The 20,760-nt window shown below is 34.8% G+C and overlaps 3 protein-coding genes across 3 annotated transcripts; all 3 read left to right on the top strand.

Annotated features, from left to right (window-relative positions):
- Positions 1–1,126: 1,126 nt before the first annotated feature.
- Positions 1,127–2,118, top strand: EV154DRAFT_487238 (uncharacterized protein; the record flags this gene model as incomplete). The annotated part of the gene is made up of 4 exons (XM_051598957.1): positions 1,127–1,165; positions 1,501–1,628; positions 1,774–1,892; positions 2,036–2,118. The coding sequence occupies 4 exons, from the start codon at positions 1,127–1,129 to the stop codon at positions 2,116–2,118; spliced, it is 369 nt and encodes a 122-aa protein (XP_051451700.1).
- Positions 2,119–15,766: 13,648 nt separating this feature from the next.
- EV154DRAFT_528177 (WD40-repeat-containing domain protein) lies at positions 15,767–19,470 on the top strand. The gene is made up of 8 exons (XM_051603560.1): positions 15,767–16,277; positions 16,339–16,590; positions 16,655–16,848; positions 16,913–17,581; positions 17,654–17,761; positions 17,829–17,931; positions 18,018–18,973; positions 19,059–19,470. The coding sequence occupies exons 1-8, from the start codon at positions 16,226–16,228 to the stop codon at positions 19,146–19,148; spliced, it is 2,424 nt and encodes an 807-aa protein (XP_051451699.1). The 5' UTR covers positions 15,767–16,225; the 3' UTR covers positions 19,149–19,470.
- Positions 19,471–19,582: 112 nt separating this feature from the next.
- EV154DRAFT_528174 (mitochondrial glycoprotein) lies at positions 19,583–20,747 on the top strand. The gene is made up of 5 exons (XM_051603559.1): positions 19,583–19,801; positions 19,864–19,976; positions 20,041–20,099; positions 20,169–20,313; positions 20,373–20,747. The coding sequence occupies exons 1-5, from the start codon at positions 19,642–19,644 to the stop codon at positions 20,685–20,687; spliced, it is 792 nt and encodes a 263-aa protein (XP_051451698.1). The 5' UTR covers positions 19,583–19,641; the 3' UTR covers positions 20,688–20,747.
- The last annotated feature ends 13 nt before the right edge of the window (positions 20,748–20,760 follow it).

Below are 20,760 nucleotides of genomic sequence, written 5' to 3'. Positions count from 1 at the left end.
TTTCTACTAGGTTCATACTCCTCTCCAAAGTTAAAATCCGATTTGTCACCTCCTCAAGTTTTAACCGATGTTCGTTGATTTCCTTTTCGATTAAAGAAGATGCTGGCTGGATGTCCATTAAGTTCATCATACGATCACGAATCTTTACTTGGTACTCCTTGTAGCTCTGCATACGTTGTTCAATTGTTACCTCCTTTCCCTTTGTTGTTCTGGGTGGAGTGTTGTAAATTTGTACTTCCTTGACAGCAGACGTGATTTCATTGACTACTTCAACCCCTTCCATGGGATCTCCCGTGTTCATTTCGGCCGACTTGTCTGTCCCCTCTGCTCTGGATTTTCCTTTTTCTTCAAGAGTCATCTTCAAAAAAATTCAGGATAATCGTAAAAAATGTTACAAATCAATTACTTCTGATTTGATAAAAAAATATAAAGTATATAAAAAAAACAATGGTACGATAGGTACGATTATAAGTCCTTGTTACTTTATTTGACTGAAGTTTTAACTATGAAATAATGGGGTCTATTTATACTCTTTTGAAAGCTGACTGTTATTAGAATTGCTAGTCCATAAATTTATCTTGACTGTTGAATTCTACATGAATTCAAGGGTACGCTTGTCGCCGACAGATTGCTTCAATGATTTCTAATAATATTTTCTATCGGCTCTTCCATTGTATTCAATGTGTCAGAGTTCCAAATTTGGACAATTTATATAAATTTGGATTACCGATGATTTTTATTGTATGTGCGTTTAGCACACAAGGCATTTTTAACCAAATAAAAGTGGGTCTTCATACTATCATAATTGCAGATGCTGACAGTACAACGATAGTACACTTATCCAGTACAAAGAGACTGTGAGAAGATAAAATTAAAAATAACATCCAACCCGTTTTCTGGTTTATTAGTACAAAATAGAGGGGGAAAATAATTTCCTCATAAATAAAAATACGTCATCATTTTATTATTAAAAGGGTCATATCGAATCAATTCTGTCTATGAAATAAATAGTATGTATTTAATTGGAAGTATTTATAAGAAGTATAAATAACATTATCAAACAGAACAATTAATAAGTCCAGATAGAGCTCTAAAAGTAAGTACAAAAAAAAATGGTTAATTCCCGATGCAAAACGGAGGTCGAAATTACCGCAACGAAGTGGAGGTCAAATTTCGGTCACGTTTTGTCTTGGGAATTAGACAACGCCTGAATCGGTCGGCTACTTACTCCGCTGTTTTCACTGACTAAGAGCACTATCCGTTTCTCGGTTCACTAAAATGACAGTGATGTGCTAAGTGCACTATCGGGGTTTTTTTTTTTCTTTTTTTTTTTTTTTGCCCACTTTCGGTTTTTTTTTTTCTTTCTTGGCCTAAACCCAGTACACTAACAACACACAATGTCAAGTCAAAACATTGCTATAACAGAAGATTACATTCCTTAAGAAATGCCGAATTATATTAAAACGTAAGATGTAGCCGATTGTTAAATAACTGAATAAGAGTTGTGGTTCACAATTTGTCTTAAGCTTTACGGAAATTGGAACAACAAAAATACTCATGGGCCCAAAAAAGGACTATACCCCGTTTATTGTATGCTGGAGCAAGAACCCATCTAGTCCTCATTGTGGGTACACTGAAAAGCCATTTATCAGGATAACGCCTAGTGGAGACATAAATTATAGACAGGCACACTCGAATATAAACAAGGTCTGATTATCTGCTGCTGAGATTATAGAAAAAAAGGAAGACCCGACTTGATTTTATTTGATGTAGCTTATGCAATGTTCAGAAACTTAAAGGGTGTGAAGACTTTAAAGACCCTAGTTTATCTCTTGAAAATCAGACTGATAATATCCTAAAAAACCGAAGAAGCTTGCTTTTTGAAGAGCAGGGTAGACGATATAAATGAAGTAAACGTAACGACAATCATTTTTCCGAAGTCTTTATACACACAAACTCTGTATTCGGTGATAAAGTCATGTGTCAAATGAAATTCACTTCTGACTTCATCAATTATATTTTTTTGTTGCTGTAGGTAAATTGGCTTACAGCGGACACTTTTTGCCGTTATCCGATGCCGGAAATTCTGGTAGCTCTTTTGTATTCAATAATTTATGAATCTCATGCACTACTTCACCACCAAAAACCCTTTATTATTTTTATTTCCCCCATTCACAAAAATAAGAGCAAACCATTTTTATTGTTCGTATATCACGGCAAAGTAATACCTAATTCATCGTTTGACTTAAACTTATAGTAACAAATGATTTTCAAAGAGATAAATAAATTTCCATATGGCTTGATCAAAAGAATTCAAATCACGTTCTATAAGTGTGCATATAATATTTTGCTCGATCGTGATGGTGCTGCAACCAAACGTTATGCAGGAACTCCATCTAAATTTGATTTGAACTCCTTTAAATATTTCTGTGCATTGATGATATAGTTATGCTGTAGCAGTTTATCCAGTGTTGATGTGTGCCATCTCAGATTTTTGATCAGTGCCCATCATGCGTTATGAGATAATTTCATAATTAAAAGAGAGGGGAAAATTACGTCGATTTAACACATAATTATTGGTCAACGTCGTTATCCATAGAAACGGAAAAGGTACTGGATCATTTAATTTCCCGTGTTGGTTTGCCTTTTGTTAGAATTAAGCTTGTTATTTTTCTTCTTGTTGAATGATTAGAAACCAGTTTCCAAAATTGTCTTTTCCAAACACGGAAAAGGTGGAATATACGACATGAGGTGTAACTGAAGCGGTTTCGGGTCATAACGTCGAACGAGTGACTTTATTGGTCGCAGCATAAGGAGTGACATGGTTTGAAATTTAAACGCTGCGTTTCCTTCTATTTTTGTAGACGACCAAAAAAACAGCTAAGGAATGACCATACAAGAGAGTATGTCAGATCTTATTCTGAACAACGTTGGTGTTAGTTAACTGTTTTCGCCTTTACGATTGACAGTCAATTGTGTTAACGCCACCAAGTTTTTTTATGTACATCATTTCTGCGTAGAACCAAGTTTTTGCAAAAGCTGAAAATATTTTTGGAAGACCACCTGATGTACTTTTGTGACTTGTCTATTCAAGCGGCAAAAAAAAAAAAAAAAACACACGTCTTTCATTTTCCCACATTCTCACAAGAAACATTGTAGGAAAGATGTCCAACGTCATGCCAACTTTGAAAACTAGGTTGAACAGGTAAATATATTTGCATGGGGGATCGCAATCCTTTTTGTTCTAATTTCATTTTTAGCTTCTCAAATTTTAAAACATTTTCAACCGTTTATTAGGTAGTTTGGCTACTTGACCTTGAGATCAGAAAGCTTATAACTGCAGCAAATAGACAACAAGTTCTCATAATAAATACCGTCGCTTTTGGTAAAGGAACCCAAGCGACAAATTGGAGTTATAGGCCAATGATAGAGCCTGTCTCTAGACGATGCAGAAGAAGATGAATTGTTATTAAGGATCATGAAACCGTTCAACGTCGATATCCGTTTTATGACATATTTATTTACAATAAGCAGTACAATAGGTCTAATCGACAAAGGAGACCAGGAGAAGTCAAGGTGAAAACATATTGGTGAGTTCAAACATGCAGCCAATACAGCAAAAAGCAGCGGACTCAAACGAGAGGGGATTCAGAACACAGGAGGACAGAAGATTACAACGCATACAAAAATAATATTTCGTGGATAAGGGTGTGATATCCCAAGAAATAGAGGTATCTCGACTTGATGATACGAGGATGATAAGAAATAGGAAAATCACGTGTTGAAAAAGTAATGGGGTACGAATGAAAAAAAAAGATGTACGTTTACGGTAAATATACTTCACAATGGCAGGAGAGAATGCAAAAGTAGTGTTGGATAAAAGCGTATAATTTCCTTGAGTGTAAACGTCGTTGGAGGGTGTAATATAGAAAAATGACAACAGCAATAAATTAGTACAACGGCAATAAATTAGTATACAGAAAACAAAGAATGTGTTTGTTTTGTTTTCTCTTGTTTGTTTGATTAACTAAATATGTCTTGGACACGAGAGGAACTTTAAACTGTAGCCTTAAAACATTTAATAATCGAATCCAGGTAATGGCAGTTGCAGCTAATTATGCGAATTATTTGGACAGGACGTGTAGTTAGCCCTTTGGTAAAAAGGAAAGGGCATTTTAAATCACATTCATAAGGATTTACGATACAGTAATTGTTTTCGTGTTTTGTAGATTTATTTCCTTTTACAGAATTCTCTTTTATCAATGACCAAATAATGATAAGGTCAGCATTTTGAAGCTTCCATACACGCTGTATAATGAGCACACCAAGTCTCTTTTAAAAAATCCAGCGAACAAAAATTGCCTTTAAAGCCATTTTGATTGATGTCGTTATCCTTATTTTACTAAGAAAAAAAAAACTTTCTCAAAGTAGACAGTAGGCTTATTTTACGGTCTACCTCCGGTTAGATATTGTGCCATAGTCAAAGCTTAGGATTCAATACTTTTTTGGCTGTGCCTAAGAGATCACATGCTGTAGTGATTGTCCGTTATGCGCCTTAAATCATGTAAAACTAAACAAATAAATATTGACCTGAAACTTTTGAAAGCGTCTGACTTGTTAATAGCGTATTAAGTAGAATATAAAAAGGATCACAAACCCGAAAGTCAAACGTTTGGCGACGAGGTTTATGAGGATGAAAAAAAATTTTAAATGACTTATATCAACAGTGAATGTCTTATGCGTTCCGGCAGGTAGTATATAAGAGAAAGTGTTGTATATGCTATACCTCAAACGGTGTATGCTGAGCCACTCAAAAATGTTTGTTATTACGCAGCTTTTAGACATAGCCACGAAAACACGTCTTAGGCAATGATTAAGCGTATTTTGGCTGTTGATGAACGAAAGTCTTGGCGAATTTTCTGTTCAAACGTTCTATCGCAGTTATATTTTTAGAAATTTAAAAATGGCTGTACCTGCGTCAGTTTTTGTATTTTTTTTTTTGTTATATTTAGTGTTTCAGGTGTGTGATGTACGGTTCCACATCAGTAATAAATTCATTTTAAAGACAGTAATGGATACTTTAACTTCATACAGATAGTCATGAAAAAGATACGTGTGCTAAAAACGCAATTAGTGAATCCTAATTTTAAACATTATATACCCATAACAGTTATGCGTACACACATAAAAAAAAGTGGGGGGTATAAAATTGGTAAAAAGCTCAAGTAACGCACCTTCTAATTTAGGTGAAACTGGTTGGGCTTACAATCTTTTGTTACCTTCTTTTAATTAAAACTCAGTTACCCAAGGGTTTTGACATCATCAAAACCCATGTAGGCTTCCAAGGGAATACCTCCGCACACTACATTAAGAAAATTGCGTTGTTATCGGAAGTTAGATTGCCTTAAAAAAATATTTTTCCGCAATTTTTGAAAAACGTCACCTGCTTTCTAAAAATAGTACAACCAGCTTTTCTAATTTTTTTGTAAAATCTATTTATTTGACGAGGATAGTTTTAAGAAGGTGGTAGAGGTGGAGCGTAGATGCATCTAGAAAAAAAGCATCTATTGTTATGGTAAAACCTTCATTTGGTATGACAATGTAGAATTAGATAAAAAATAAAAAGGTAATCTCTAAAAGATAAACCCAAGGCATCTGACAGACAGACCCTAGGAAAAAAAAAACCGCCCAACGGTTAACAACTACCAGACGGACCAAGAGCAATTTTGCTACCTCTCTTTTTTTCAAGAAAAGCTCGTGGAACCTTTTGAAACCATCAAAGCTGCCAACGTCAATTATCAGAAAGTGCAAAAGTAAAAAGATGCCTGAAATCAAAATCGGGATACGTCATACATTTTTAGAAATTGACAAATTTGATAACCACTTTCACCAGAATAGCTGAAGATTGCCATGATGATTCTATTGAACATCCACAAAACTTTATCCGGCATTCTACCAATGTTGATTTTGTAGAGGCATCAATAAACGCTTTTTAAAAAGTTGGTTCAACCATACGTTTGGCCATTCAATGTATAAAAAGTAGGGCAAATCAAGTTTTTTTTTTTTTTTTTTTCTGGCAATCTAACTTCAAAAACGCAGGTGGAAGCATAGTAAGCTGGTAATGTTTCCTTCAGAAACAGGAAATGGATTTAAATTTTTGCAGTGCACCCTTTGAACACACAAATGGGTTTTAATCACAGAAAGACAATAAAAGTTGTTAAGCGAAACCAGATTCTCGTAAATAAGCGGTAATCGTTAAACAAATCTCATGAGCTTGTTACTGTTTTATACCACCACCCCCCCTCAATTTTCTTTTGAGTATTCATAAGGCGTAATTAGTATATTATTTTTACTATTAGATCCGCACCAATAGTGGTTTTTAGTATATAACCCCTTTTCATGAATAGCTATATAAAGGAAAAGAGCCCATTTCTCCATATAAATGAAATTCATAATTTATATTTTACCGTCCATCACACACCCAAAATACTGAAAAAGAAAGGAGGAAAGAGTCAATTATAAACGCAGGTACAGCCACTTCTAAGTTTCTGTAAATGAAAAAGCAAGGGGAAGTATCTAGCAACGCGTTTGTTTGGTTTTTTAAAGTAAGTGACACAATGCTTATGAAATATCAAGAATTTGGTCGCATAGGATCCGGTACATGTTTGGTAGTACCAAAGAGTTTGTTTTTTAAGGGGTCCTGCTACACCATTCAAAGTATGCCATATACAGTACTTTCTATCATATACTACTTGTTGAATTGCATCAATCATTCACATTTGAGATACGTCATTTAGAACTATTTTCTCCTGCTCATAAAACCCGTCCCCAAGATTTTGTTGATTTTAGCTTTGTAATCCTTTGGATTTATCCTTAGCAATACCCTTTTACAAAGTTAGACACGAGCTGATTTTTGTTTACATCACTGCAAAAATTATTATTTTTTGTACTGCGTTGGTGAACGTGCATTTTCGATAGGTTTGGTTTAGGGAAAAAAAGGACCCATTTTTGACGGTTTTTACTTCTTATAATTAGGGCTATTTGTCGTGATCGAGGCTATATACTTAATATATGACTCTATCTACACTTCTTAAATCTTCCATTTGATAATCCTAAATATAATTCTTATTGATACTGTTATATTAAATACTGATCATTTACTTTATGTACAGGCTTGGTCTCATATCATCCTTCATACAAGTATAAGACATACATTTAAATAATAACATTGATATGAACACATATGAAGGTTACATCAGCCACATTGAGGTGCCACAGCTATCTGAATTAAGAACTACATTTTCCCCTGAATATTGTGCTACAAGACATACACAGTTTAAGAATGAATGTTGTTGTTATTATTATTGACATCTCATTATGGCCATTCTATATGGGATCATTACATCCGAGTATTATCTGGATGAATCTACCCACGACCGTCATCAGCCCATCTGTGATCAATGTCTGAAATAATGTGTATATAAAGACCTCTTTTTATTTGTTTAATAAAGCCTTAGTTAATTTTTGCAAGTTTGATAATTTTCTTGTTTTTATTTTATAAATCTACACCGATTTCCCCACTATTACATTTGTAAATTTTTTTTTAACGTTGTCGATCAGCTTTGGCTACTGTACTAGTATTGCTGTAAACACCGCCCCTGTAACATTTAAAAAGGCATTTTAGTATCTGAATAGCGAGCTTTAGACAATTCAAAATTGTTTTGGAGGGCATAATTTTTGATAAAATTTACAATGCCTACTTGGTGGTATTTGGTGGTGATGTTGGCCATCGAGCAGACATTTTCAAAAGCTTCCAGCCAATATTTATTTATTTTTGACGGAAAGGGAGTTTTTTTATTTTTTACGGAATCCCATACTGGAGCAATGTAGAATTGGAAGATTTTTGTTGAAAGTGAGCTTTTATATGGGAATCATGAGTAACATGTCAGACATTGAAAGCCGTAAATGTCTATTTCAAACTACTGCTTAGACTATTTAATATTTTTACTATTAAAAGTCTTTGTTGTTGCTGTGCTTCTGTCACATAAACATATTTTAATAGAGCTTTTTCTACAAAAAGCATATATTTTTTATTATTTGATTTTTATGGTGGATACAATATATAACAACCAAATTTATCAAGGAACTTGTATACAACAGTGTACATCATATGAAAAAAAGGAAAAAAGGAACAAATGTTATTCGGAACTGGTAGGCTCGTAGCTGACCCATCTGGCTTTTTTCTCTCTTGCTTTTTTGCTTTGACGAGTCTGCGGTATTCTGGTTAACATTTGTTGATGATATGGCAGGCTGACTTATAACAGGATTTGAGAGTTGGGGAGATCAGGAAGGGATTGCATTGAAAGAGTAGTAAATAAAGGCTTCATTGGAAGAGTAGGGAAAGATTGCATTAGAAGAGCAGAAAAATTTTGTGATTGTGTTAAATTAGTGTTGAGATTTGAGCTCGGGAAAGCGTTGTTGGTGGCCATCATTAGCTGCATCTGTAAATTTAGGCACTGTTGTGGCATCATAAGAATCCTTAAATTTTTTGTCAATTGTTGGGTCATGTTCATCAAAAGAATGTTTTGCTGATTATTTTTGTTGAGGATATCATAGATATAATAAAGTTAATTGTCACATCCCATTAAGGGGGGATAATAATATAAAGTTACTCATGAATCTCACATTACCCCGCTTGTTCTCATCCTACCGTTGAAATTTGTACACAGGGAACAATCCTGTGGCGAGTAAATAGATCCTGAGCACAAATATTACTCTTGTCATTTGATGTTTTGTTATTATTAATCCTTCTGACTAATATTTATATACTCAGTATGGAAGGGCTAAATTTAAAGACATGTTGATTATTTATTATCACCACCAGGTTATTAAATCATGATCCAATAAGGCGCTTAATATTCTTCCTAGAACTATTACGTTCTTCATATAAATATCATAGTCTATGAGCAAGCTGCCTCCGAAGTTAATAACATGATGGGAGGCTTGCCGTCTGACGGTTGTAAGTATCCTAATAAAAAGATAACTATACAAAAGTTTGCGGGTTGCTACCCTTGTAGATACAAAAACTTAGATATCATATATTGAATAAAAAAAAGAAATAAAGAAACGCACAGATTAATTTTACAGATGAAAGATGAGACTAAACTACCCATACCAACCTATTGAGCTAGTAATTACAGCTGTTATAGACAAAGAGTCTGGGCGGTACTCACCTAAAAAAAACTAGCGTTAATAACGAGAATAAGAAAGATAAAAAACACAACATCTTTTGATAAAGAAAAAAGTTGTCCGGGTCAGATTTTAGAAGCAGCATACGTACAGTATATCTATAGACATTGAAATAAGAGTATACGAGTAGTATTGGCGGGATAAGGAGTATTTCTTTAAATAAAATAGAGTTTAGTAAAGAAGGTCTTTATAATTGCGAGTTGAGTGAGCACCACAGCTAGTTTAAACAGAAGCTGAACTGTTGGAAAATAAATGGATTTAAGTATAGCTTATATGCTTATAAATAAAAGATACAATGATAAAAATGTAATCAAGGGATCAATCAGAATGATAATAGAGCTGAATAATATATAAAACTAATAAGTCAAAGTGTTGAAATATGAGTAAAATAATAGATGATCGTTCAGTTGTTTGGTTTGAGTTTAAGTTTGTTTCGATGGTTTTTAACTGTTCCATTTGATGCAGTTCCAATGACCTCAACTGGGCAGTAATTTGCTCAATCGCTGGTTCATAGTTAACTACATCGTGGGTCGCTATACTTCCGTTCGAATTTACACTCTTTGTCTCACCAAAACTTACTTTCCGATTTCTCTCATTACTCCCCATTTTCCCACTTACATTATTACTAACCTTTTGTTCCCATACCGAGGTATTACGATTGTCCACTTCAGGTAAGAAAGGATTTTCAATGAGAGAGACGCCAATTGGTTTGTTGGCATTCCACCAGCCATCAGCATGGGTGACCCAGTCGTCAAACGTTCTTGAGCTTGATTGTATACAAAAAATACGGATATCACGTATTAACCCAGCGCGAAAACGGCTATGGATCATATTGTCATCTTCTATCTCAGCTAATTCAGCAGCTTCGTACAATCGTGATAAAAAGATTTGGGGTGATTCATTGGTTCCTTGTGCCATATCATTGAATGCGATTTCATAGCGTTGGACCAGTTCAGGAGTGATGTACTTGGATTGGAGAAGATCCATTGCGTCTTCATACTTCATAGCCTCTTCACTTACATTTTGTTTCATGAGACGGGAAAGAAAAGTAGCAGCGGAGCGCCTTAATTGGGAAATAAGAATAGTTAAGCGACGAATATTGGAGTTGATACCGGTTATAGAAAAGAATGTATCAAGAGTATTCTTGAAATGGCGGAAGTCCTCTCCTTCATGACCATGGAATTCAATGAGACGGGGGCGAAAGCCCTGGTAGGTAGTGTTATCAGTGGTATTAGTAGAGTTCATAGTTACTTATTCGGCCAACACAGGAATCGGTATTCGGTGCTTGTAAAGTTGAGTAGTACGAGAGAGAAAAAAAAAACCGGGTAGATTTCTTGAGATGATAGATTTGATTTGTTAAAAGAGAAAAGCCCTGTTAGTGAGCACCAAATGAAATAAGAGTATACGAGTAGTATTGGCGGGATAAGGAGTATTTCTTTAAATAAAATAGAGTTTAGTAAAGAAGGTCTTTATAATTGCGAGTTGAGTGAGCACCACAGCTAGTTTAAACAGAAGCTGAACTGTTGGAAAATAAATGGATTTAAGTATAGCTTATATGCTTATAAATAAAAGATACAATGATAAAAATGTAATCAAGGGATCAATCAGAATGATAATAGAGCTGAATAATATATAAAACTAATAAGTCAAAGTGTTGAAATATGAGTAAAATAATAGATGAGGATTTTTATTTAGGAGAGGTCTTATGGATGCCTATTTATAGTGATGGACGTATAATCCAGTCACTGAAATTAAAGAAATTGGGGAAATTTATAGAAGAGATTGAGGTAATTGCGCCTACTAAGAGGTCACAGATCTGAGGATAAGAAAAAGATGAAAAGAAGTAGTTTTGACAGGTGCAAACCCGAAAAGGTGTATTGCACTTTAGTAGGTGTTTAAAAAGAAAGAAAAATTGGAAATGCGCTCGATTTGTCGCATAACAACATATATTGATATTAATACCGAGGATAGGGGTGACTATAATGATAAACTTTACCTCGAAAAGAATGTAGTTCATTTACCGTGGATGCAAGCACAATATTTATTATTCATAAACTACTTCGAACAGAGTTACATAACTACTAAAGGTTGATTTTATGTTGCATTATGACATCAATAATTATACATACTATTTCATGGTCATTTGTCAAAAAGAAAACAGAAAGAAAGGAAAATAAGAAAAAGGTTAATAAATAATGGTCTTTTTAAACTCAATAGAGAGTACAATTTTGTTACGTACAGGAACGGTACATACAAACATCAAGTGCCCTTGCAGTGCATTTGATAGGTACTTTTAATAATCCTTTGACCATTCTTTTGTTTTCTACAACTTGTCTCTTTACAAGATGGAACAAATGGGGAAATTAAAAAAAAAAAAAGAAAGAAAGGAGGAGGCTGATTTCAGAAAAAAGTGTTGCGGCTGTTTATTAAGTGACAGAAATCTGGACATAAAGCCCATGACCTTTAATACTAAATATATTTTATTTGTTATATGAATATGATAATAAAACGGGTAATACTTTTTTATAGAGATATTTATTAAAAATTGAATATGTTTTGTTACTTATTCGTCTGTTAAAACCAGCAGAGAAGTGAAGTTTATTGCCTTTGAAAAAAAAAAAAAAAGCATGAGTAAATTGAAAGCACGAGAGAAAAAAAGCCTAATCGTGTAAGACCAAACGCTTCATGAACAAGATATACTTTTTAGACCCTTATTAATTTCATCGTGTTAACTTAATAAATTTTCTTTTAATCATATAAGTTATATTCGTATCGTTAATTTAAGTTTTGCTGGAATTTTTATTCGAATCAGTGCTCCCTTTTATTTAGTTATTTGTAGAGGAAACTTTAAAATCATAAAGTTAGTTATCAAACATTCTTACTCAATATTACTATGATTAACATTTTCAGTGAGTACCTTCATTTTACTGTCTTTATATTTTTTTACGATGTCTAATGCTTGAATCTTTTTTCCACAGAGTGCATGAAATTGCCTTATTTTATTGGCGGAGGTGAAATGTGTCTTTGACAGTCATAATTTACGAAAAAAAAATCTCTTTCTTCTTTCTTCGTTCTTCTTTCTTTCTTCTACTAATTGAATAGTTGGCGTAGGACAATGGTAAGTTTTTATAGCTTACTCAGTAAAACGGTCAATAGAAAAGGTATGCCCACGTTTAGTAGGTGAACGAACACGCTGGCCTCTGTGTCAGCCCAAGTCTTGTAGCTGAACTTCACCATACCACCGAATATGCCCACGTTTAGTAGGCGAACGAACACGCTGGCCTTTGTGTCAGCCTAAGTCTTGTAGCTGAACTTCACCATATTTTCGTTGAGTTTCGAAAGACACGCAAAGTCATTGTGCTTTGCCTACTTTAGTACAAACTTGGCGGCTATTGACTCTAGAAATAGACGGTTTACTGACCCTTTTTTTTTCATTTATAGATACAGCAAAGCTCTTATAGTTGTCGTATACACCTGTATATAATTATTTTTTTACTTAAAATAAAGATGGGTTTAATTAAGATGTTGTTATATTTACCTTTTTTTTTTGCCTTTTTGGCGTTTTATACGGAGTATGAATAAGCCTTAGTAAATGGGAAAAAAAAAAGTAACGCTCAAAATTATTATATATGGGATGCTATGGGTTCATAATGGTTGGAATGAAACTGAACATCTTGCCTTAATGTAAAGGGAATTTTAGCTGGATGTGTAGAAAATATTGTTATATTATAAAAGAAATGAATTGTTTGAATCTTTTTAGCTCGTTTTGAGTGTAGTGGTGGTAATATATGTTTATTAAACAACAAATCTCGATTTTGCAGTGGTTTTCATTTTTTTAAAAACCAGTGTCCGTAAAGTTTTTTAAAAGGACCGACTGTATCGTTCGAAAATATGTTTAGACTGGTGAAACGTTCCAGGGTAGAAGATGTGGAATCATTTAAAGAAATTTAGGCATATGCGATTGCCAAAGAGGCCGCATTACACAAGGCAGAGCAGCGTAGACAGGACAAGAAGTTTAGCTTGGACCATTTGGGGGAAAAACATACGTCTTTTGTATGGTGATTTTTAAAAAATGAATAAACTATCTTCTTTTTCCTTTACATAATTTCAGGGCCAAATTTATCTATAAATGTGTACGTTCTCCATTTTTTTTTTCTTTAAGCTCACTGTCATTGAAATTTATGATGCATGATTAAAAATCCTTATGCAAGGATACGTATCATGTGCTGACGTTTATTAAATCGGAAGAACTTTGGGAAAGCGTTTGGAAAATGAAAAAGCTTAATATTTTGCTCATGAATTGTATTTTCAATTCCGTTCTAAACCTAAGTTTTACGAAAAGATGTCAGCAGTATGAAAGGTAAAGATGGCTTTTTAGAATAATTTACACAATTAGTAAAGATAACGTTTGAAGTTACGAGTTACGTAAGCAACACCGTTGTTTTATACCAAAGTTGACAGTTGTATGAGTAAATTGAATTTCTTATAGGTATACACTTATAAAAAGGAAGATATAATTCAGTGATTTTATATATTGATCAAGGGATCGTTCAGAATAAGAAAATGACCAAATAATATAAAACTGGATAATCATGGTCTTGGTGTATGAGTCAAATAATAGATGCGTATTTCTATTAAAAGAGAGTCATAAAGATGCCTATTTACACGTATAAACTTATAGTACAGTCACTTACATTGAGCGACAATAAGGTAACTGTGCCTAGTAAAACGTCATAGATCTGTCGATAAAAATAAAGTTGATTACAAAATGATGGAAACTCGAAAACGCATTCTGCACTTGAAACTATGTATATATATATATATATTGTCATGGGGATCAGGGTTTAGTTTTTTTTTGGGGTGTTACACCATTGATTTTGTATAAAAGCCGTAACGAGAGATGCAATAAGGAGCCTTTTTATCTGCTCCTTATATTAAAACTTTTGCATCTTTTGTTACAGGTAAAATTAAATAATAAAACGCATCTGCTCCTTATATTAAAACTTTTGCATCTTTTGTTACAGTTATAAGATCATTTCAATTTTAATTCAAGAATCCAGTTACATTTACTATCAAAGTTATTATCCCCGCAACAATATATATATTAAGAGGATACGCTCAGTGTGTTGCGTAACACGTGCAAAACAATTAAAAAATTGAAGATGGAATGAATCGAAAGGACAATGAACTTTACAATATTGTTGATATGACGACATAATTACTAACTTTTAAGCATTGCACTGACGTTTCAACTCCGTCTTTTATAATTCACAAAAGCATTTTAACAGTTAGACTAATAATAAAGTTGAATTAAGAAGACATTTAAGAAAAAAAAAGTGCAAAAATGAAGTGAAAAACATGAAAGGGTAAATCAGTACACACAACTTCAGGCCAGCACACATGGTCTCAGTTGCAATGTTTTGTTGTAGAACGCAAAAGAGAATGTAACTTTTCTAAATTACTGGAAATATATATACAAGCAATAGAAAGGAAAGGAAATTTATTGAAACATCATCCGAAATAATCAAGTGTAATTTTGTAAAAAAGGATTTGATTTTAATAGTCTGTTTATTACAATTCTTTTGTTGATGTGCTAAAATTAAGAACAACGGAGGTGTGTGGGGGGGGGGGGAGAGAGAGAGGAAGGAGGGTGATTGTATAATTGGTCATAGCAAAACACTGAAAAAAAAAAGATGATATTTTTGAGTGATACAACTGTTGCTAATTTATGATTAATTTTGACTGACGTTCTATTATTAAGCATTAAATGCTACTGTGCCATTAGTTTGGTGTATAAAGTTTATGGAAATTAAATAAAAACTTCTTCCCACTTACAAAAAAAAAAAAAAAAAAAAAACGTTAAAGGGAGTAATATAATTATAGGCCACAAAAAGAAGAAGAAAAAAAAAGACTTGTTGATGCCCAACAAATTGCTTATGTCCGCTTTACTCTCATATGTAATTTTTATTATCATTAACGCTTAAAAGTCCAATTAAAAGTACAACGTGTGATATTATCTCTCATAAAAATGGGCAATTTGAGTCATTCTGGTGCCATCTTTTGATTTCTTGTCGTTCATGCTATATTAAAATTATATGATAACATCGTTAAAATCTACGTCTCCAGATAGTTCTTCTGCAGAGACGGTGTTATTATCATCATTATAACCAAGACTTATGACATGCGTACCTCGAGAGTAAAGAATCTACCAAGATGACATGTTACTGTTCCCCATTATTTTGTTATATCTTATTGCCTCATATTACATGCGAAGGTATTACAATACACATATACTCTTTTTGTCTGTTGATAATCTAACCTACTTGTAAAATCTCATTTAGACTTTCTCAAAGTTTAGAGTAGACGTGCCAAGGGTAAGTAACTTACAATTAATGAATATTTTATACAATGTGCTTTTTCCCTCTAACTATCACCTTGTTTCTATCCCAAGTATTAAGAACAGCTCTTACGATGTAATTGCGTGCACTTTGGCTGTCCTTAGGAGAGCCGAAAATACTTTTTTGGTGGTCAGCGGAGTTTGTCCACCTCCGGTAGTGCTAACACTTTAACATCACCCCTATTTCCCTTTTCATTTTATTTTTTTATTTTTATTCAAAAAAATTACCTCGAGAAATGAAGGCAGCAACACGTCGTAAAGTATCTTACGTAGTCAAATTGTGTAATGAAGAACAAACGCATTGTCTCGGTGTCAATTCATTAGCCATTGATACCTCTCATTACAATACTGCCAACAATGAAGGAGGTGTTTTATACTCTGCTGGCAGGGATGGTATTGTAGCGAGTTGGGATTTGCATTTGAAAGTTGCAAAGGACACCAAAGACAAATGGAGATTAGATGGACAAACTCAGGTAGACTTGAATATTTACCATGGAAAGAAACAAGAAACTAAAAAATAAAAACATTCTGTTTTGTTAGACCACAGTTCCCAAGTCTTCATGTAAAGCATTTTCCCAAATGCATACAGATTGGGTCAACGATATTGTTTTGTGCGAAGGTGGAACCTGTGGTAATACAAACTAAATTCATTTTATATTTTTTTTTTTTTTTTTCTGAAATCAAATATCTAGTCGTGTCCGCTTCATCTGATAGAACAATTAAATTGTGGAAGCCCTATAGTGATGCACCCAAAGTAGCACATACGATTGGATACCATACCGATTTTGCAAAGTGTTTGACGTATGCATCAAAGCCTGGATGGGTAGCAAGTGGCGGGCTGGATAGAAAGATTAATATTTGGGATATTGAGAAATCAGAAGCCGCATTGTCAATCGATGCAGGCCCCATTAATCATTATTCAGACGGTACGAGTGAGAGCAATAGTAAAGTATTCAGCGTTAGCATATACACCTATAATTTTTTATTAAAATATGTTTTAATTTCTAGGTTCATTGCATAATACCTCAAGTAAATGTTCGATATACGCTTTGGCAGTGAATCCATCGGGTACCCTCTTAGCTTCTGGTTCACCCGAAAAAGTCGTTCGTTTATGGGACCCTAGATCAGGAAAACGTATTAGTAAATTAACAGGACATACTGATAACATTCGTGCACTATTGATTAGTGATGATGGTCAATACGTGAGTTTTACTTGGTTAATCTTATTTTTCTCCACGCTAATTGTTGACCTCGTCTCTTTCTTAGATCTTATCCGGTTCGTCCGATTCTACTATTAAGCTTTGGTCCGTCAAAGCTCAACGTTGTTTAACCACCTACGAAACACATCCTGACTCAGTGTGGTCGCTTTATTCCGATCATCCTGAATTAAAGACATTCTACTCAGGTTCCAGAGACGGTCTTGTGAATAAGACGGAAATTTCAGGCCAAACTTTATCAGAAGGTGAAAGCGAATGTATTGGATTATTTAAGGAAGATTCCGGTGTGATAAAGATTGCTGCATTGGAAGATACATATGTTTGGACTGCCACTACCAGTTCCAGTATTAACCGATGGCTGTCTGTTCCACCTGCTGAATCACGTCAAGTATTACCACGATCTGAATTTAATCCTGACATCCCTCCTTCTGCGCTTATCAAATTACCTCCTGCCAAAAGTCCTTACACATCTCAAGTAACAGATTCCTTTGTAGGAAGTGATTCTATTACCATGTATGCTGGATCAGTATTATCCATCCCTATCAGCTATCAAGATGAAGATGTCGATCTTCAAGAAACTTTAATCCCTCTAAGAGCTTCACCAGATCATGTGATTGAAGGTAAACCTGGAATCACTGCTCATTTGATACTGCACAACCGACGACATATCTTAACAAAGGACACTAATGGGGAGATTACAATGTGGGATTTGACAAAGGTAAAGTTCAATGAAGGGGTAGTAAATGAAAAACGGGAAAATTGTATTCTGATTATCAGCTTCAATCCTTAGTGCATTCAAATCAAAAATTTCGGTAAAAGAGACATGGAAGATGTAGCACAGGAAGTAAACAGTCTGGAAAGTTTCCCAGCTTGGTGCTCCATTGACACTAAAATTGGCGTAAGTAAACATTTACTAGGGACGTATTTTGCACATAATTGTTTAAAAAAAATATCTCATTCTGTAGGCAATCACGGTTCAATTACACGAAGTAAATTGTTTTGACTGCGAAATGTATGCCGATGAAGTTGAAATACCAGCAGATTATCAAGTTCGTGAGGATCAACGCTGTAGGTTTTTTTTTTTTTTTTTTTTTTTTTTTTATCTTTTGGCCCAAACATAAGAGCAAATGGTTAAACAACAAGTATACACATAGTAAATTTAGGAAAATGGGTACTCGTGAACTTATTCCAAAAATTCATACAAAGAGAGCTTGAACATGAGGAGGAAGGGCTTATTCGCTTTACTGATGATCAACCAGATAGACCTGATTCTATAAAGAGTAAATCGCTTCAACCTACACAACAAGAGGAGAAAGTCGAAGCACCTCCTGCTGTCCCTGTCCCTCCTACTGTGACCATACCATCACTTAATCCAGTAGCAACAGACGATGGACCGAAATTACCTCTTACTGCAGTTACAACTAACGTCGACCAATCACCTTACCTGCCTTCATCTCCACAGGCAGCGCAGTTCAATGGACCCTTCACTGCGCCTATTACAACAACTACTCAAGCAGATTACTTCTCGGGTGCTCATTACCCACCTGTTCGTAGAGAATCTTCTGTTCAACTCCCTCAAGCTGTTGCATTACCCACATCCCCTACTTCTCCAACCGGAAGTAATTTTATGCATAGGCTCAAGAACCTGTCTGTTAAGGCAAAATTATCACGCATACCCACTAGTGAAGATAGACCTGGTGAACCTTTCCCTAGCTTATCAACATCTACCAGTATCCAATCCTCTGCAGATGAGCAACAACAACAACAACAGCAATCATTAGCCGCAGCATCAGTGGCAGCAGCAGCTGTAGCCGAAAAGGCAGCAGCTGAAAAAGCAGCAGCTGAAAAGGCAGCAGCCGAAGCAAAGGCAGCAGAAGAAAGCAAATTGAAAGAAATCGAAGAAAGTAAGTCAGAATGTTATTCACCACCTCATTCAGAAGATTTCCCCCCGTTACAAATCCCTTCATCCACCATGATTATTGTGGCAGAAGAAAGCGCAGAGGCCTCAACAGGGATGGATTTATACCGTGGTACAGTTGGATCAAGCGGCGAAGATGCAGATACAATAATCGAAGCTGCTCCGGCTTGGTTACTGGCTTTTCTGTTATACGTAAATACAAATTTGAATGCGTTTTGTGCTTTTATTTTTTCAGAGACTGACACTTTTTTATTTTTTTTTATTTTTTGTTTCATAGAATAAAACACCACCCAAGGAGACAGTTAAACTGACATTTGTTTTAAAACCTGCATCGGGTTCTAAACTAGAGGAGCTTCCAGGAGGGTAAAGTATACCAGAACGTGATTTTAAAAATATGAATACTAAATTTTTATGTTATGGATTAGACCTAATAATCGACTGTTGGCAAATCGAGTATTACGGGTCAGGAAACTTATCCAATATATATCCGAGAAACTAAACATTGAGGATGAATCCCACGTCGAATTATTATGTGGAGAAACCGTGCTTACACCCACCATGACTCTCGCAGCCATTAAACAGCATATTTTGAAAACAAGTGGAGATATTCCTCTTTGTTACCGTCTCAAAGAAGCAAATTAAAAAAAATAAAAAAATTATACTGCAGGGCAGTTTTTATTTATTTTGCATGATTCAAAGCCTCAAATTGCTGCGTACCAGGGTTTTTATTTAAAACTCAGGTGTATTTCAATTTTTTTTTTTTTTTTTTTTTTTTTTTTTTGGGATGGCCCGCACACAAAACGAGGGCTCGCGATCCCCCTGTCAATGCCTCTCTTTTATCTATTTTTCTTTTATTTCTAATGGCTTCTCAATTATTACGTTCTTCTCTTCGTGCTATTGCACGTCCTAGCCTTGTTAAGAGCTTCGTTGCTCCTAGCATGACCCAACGTATGCCTACTGTTGCATTCACCGCTACGCGTTCTTTCTCTGCCGGTATGGCTCGTATGAGCAACGGTGTTGGTAAAGTTTATATTTGACACATTTTTTTTCGTAACTAAATATATCCCCATGGTTGCGAATAGTTGATGCTGATCTTACTCACAAGTTGGACGAAGAGCTTCAATACGAACAATCCAACGCCGAAGCTGGTCAACCTGAATTTGTCAAGGAGTTTTTGGAAGCCAACTCCTTCAAGGTAATATAACTTTTTTTTTTTTTGGGTGAATTTTACTTGTTGTCTAAAAGAGTACCGTTGTTAGATTGAGGATAAGGCTGGTGTCGATGAAGTTACTCTTTCTCGTACCTTTGGAAATGAAAAGTAAGTGCAATAGAGGGGGGATATACACGTTTATGGAGAAGAAAAGAAAAATTAAGCGAGGAATTATAGGATTCGTGTCTTGTTCTCCATCTCTGATATCAACAACGCTTCCCCCGAAGGTTTCCTTCCTGAGGATGATATGGTTGAGGCCGAGACTGAGGAAGATGATGAAGCCGTCTCTTTCCCCGTTCGCGCTTCCGTCACCATTGAAAAGGTAAACAAGAAATTAACTGGATAGAAAGCAGTATTTTTAAACTTGTTTGATAATGTTAGGATGGTCAAGGTGCTGTCACAATTGATACTGTTGCCCAAGATGGTGAGATCGCTGTCGAAAGTGTCATGTATTATAAGGACGGTAAATTAGCTGATGAACAATCTGCTGAGGCTGACTGGCAACGTCGTGGACTTTACATTGGTCCTCAATTTGCCGAATTGGATGAAAACCTCCAAAACCTCTTTGAACGTTACCTCGAAGAGCGTGGTATTAACACTGCTTTGGCCAACTTCTTGCCCGATTATGTTGAGCATAAGGAACAAAAGGAGTATACCCAATGGCTCCAAAACATGAAGAACTTCATCTCTGCTTAAAAAGTTCTTTTTTAAATAAAAAATTGTAATATATAAATAAAAATAAACATGCACACAGAATTTTAGAGTTATC

Source organism: Mucor mucedo (assembly GCF_025094135.1).
Source record: "Mucor mucedo strain NRRL 3635 chromosome Unknown EV154scaffold_176, whole genome shotgun sequence".
Classification (NCBI taxonomy): Eukaryota; Fungi; Mucoromycota; class Mucoromycetes; order Mucorales; family Mucoraceae; genus Mucor; species Mucor mucedo.
This window is presented reverse-complemented; position numbering and strand designations above follow the sequence as displayed.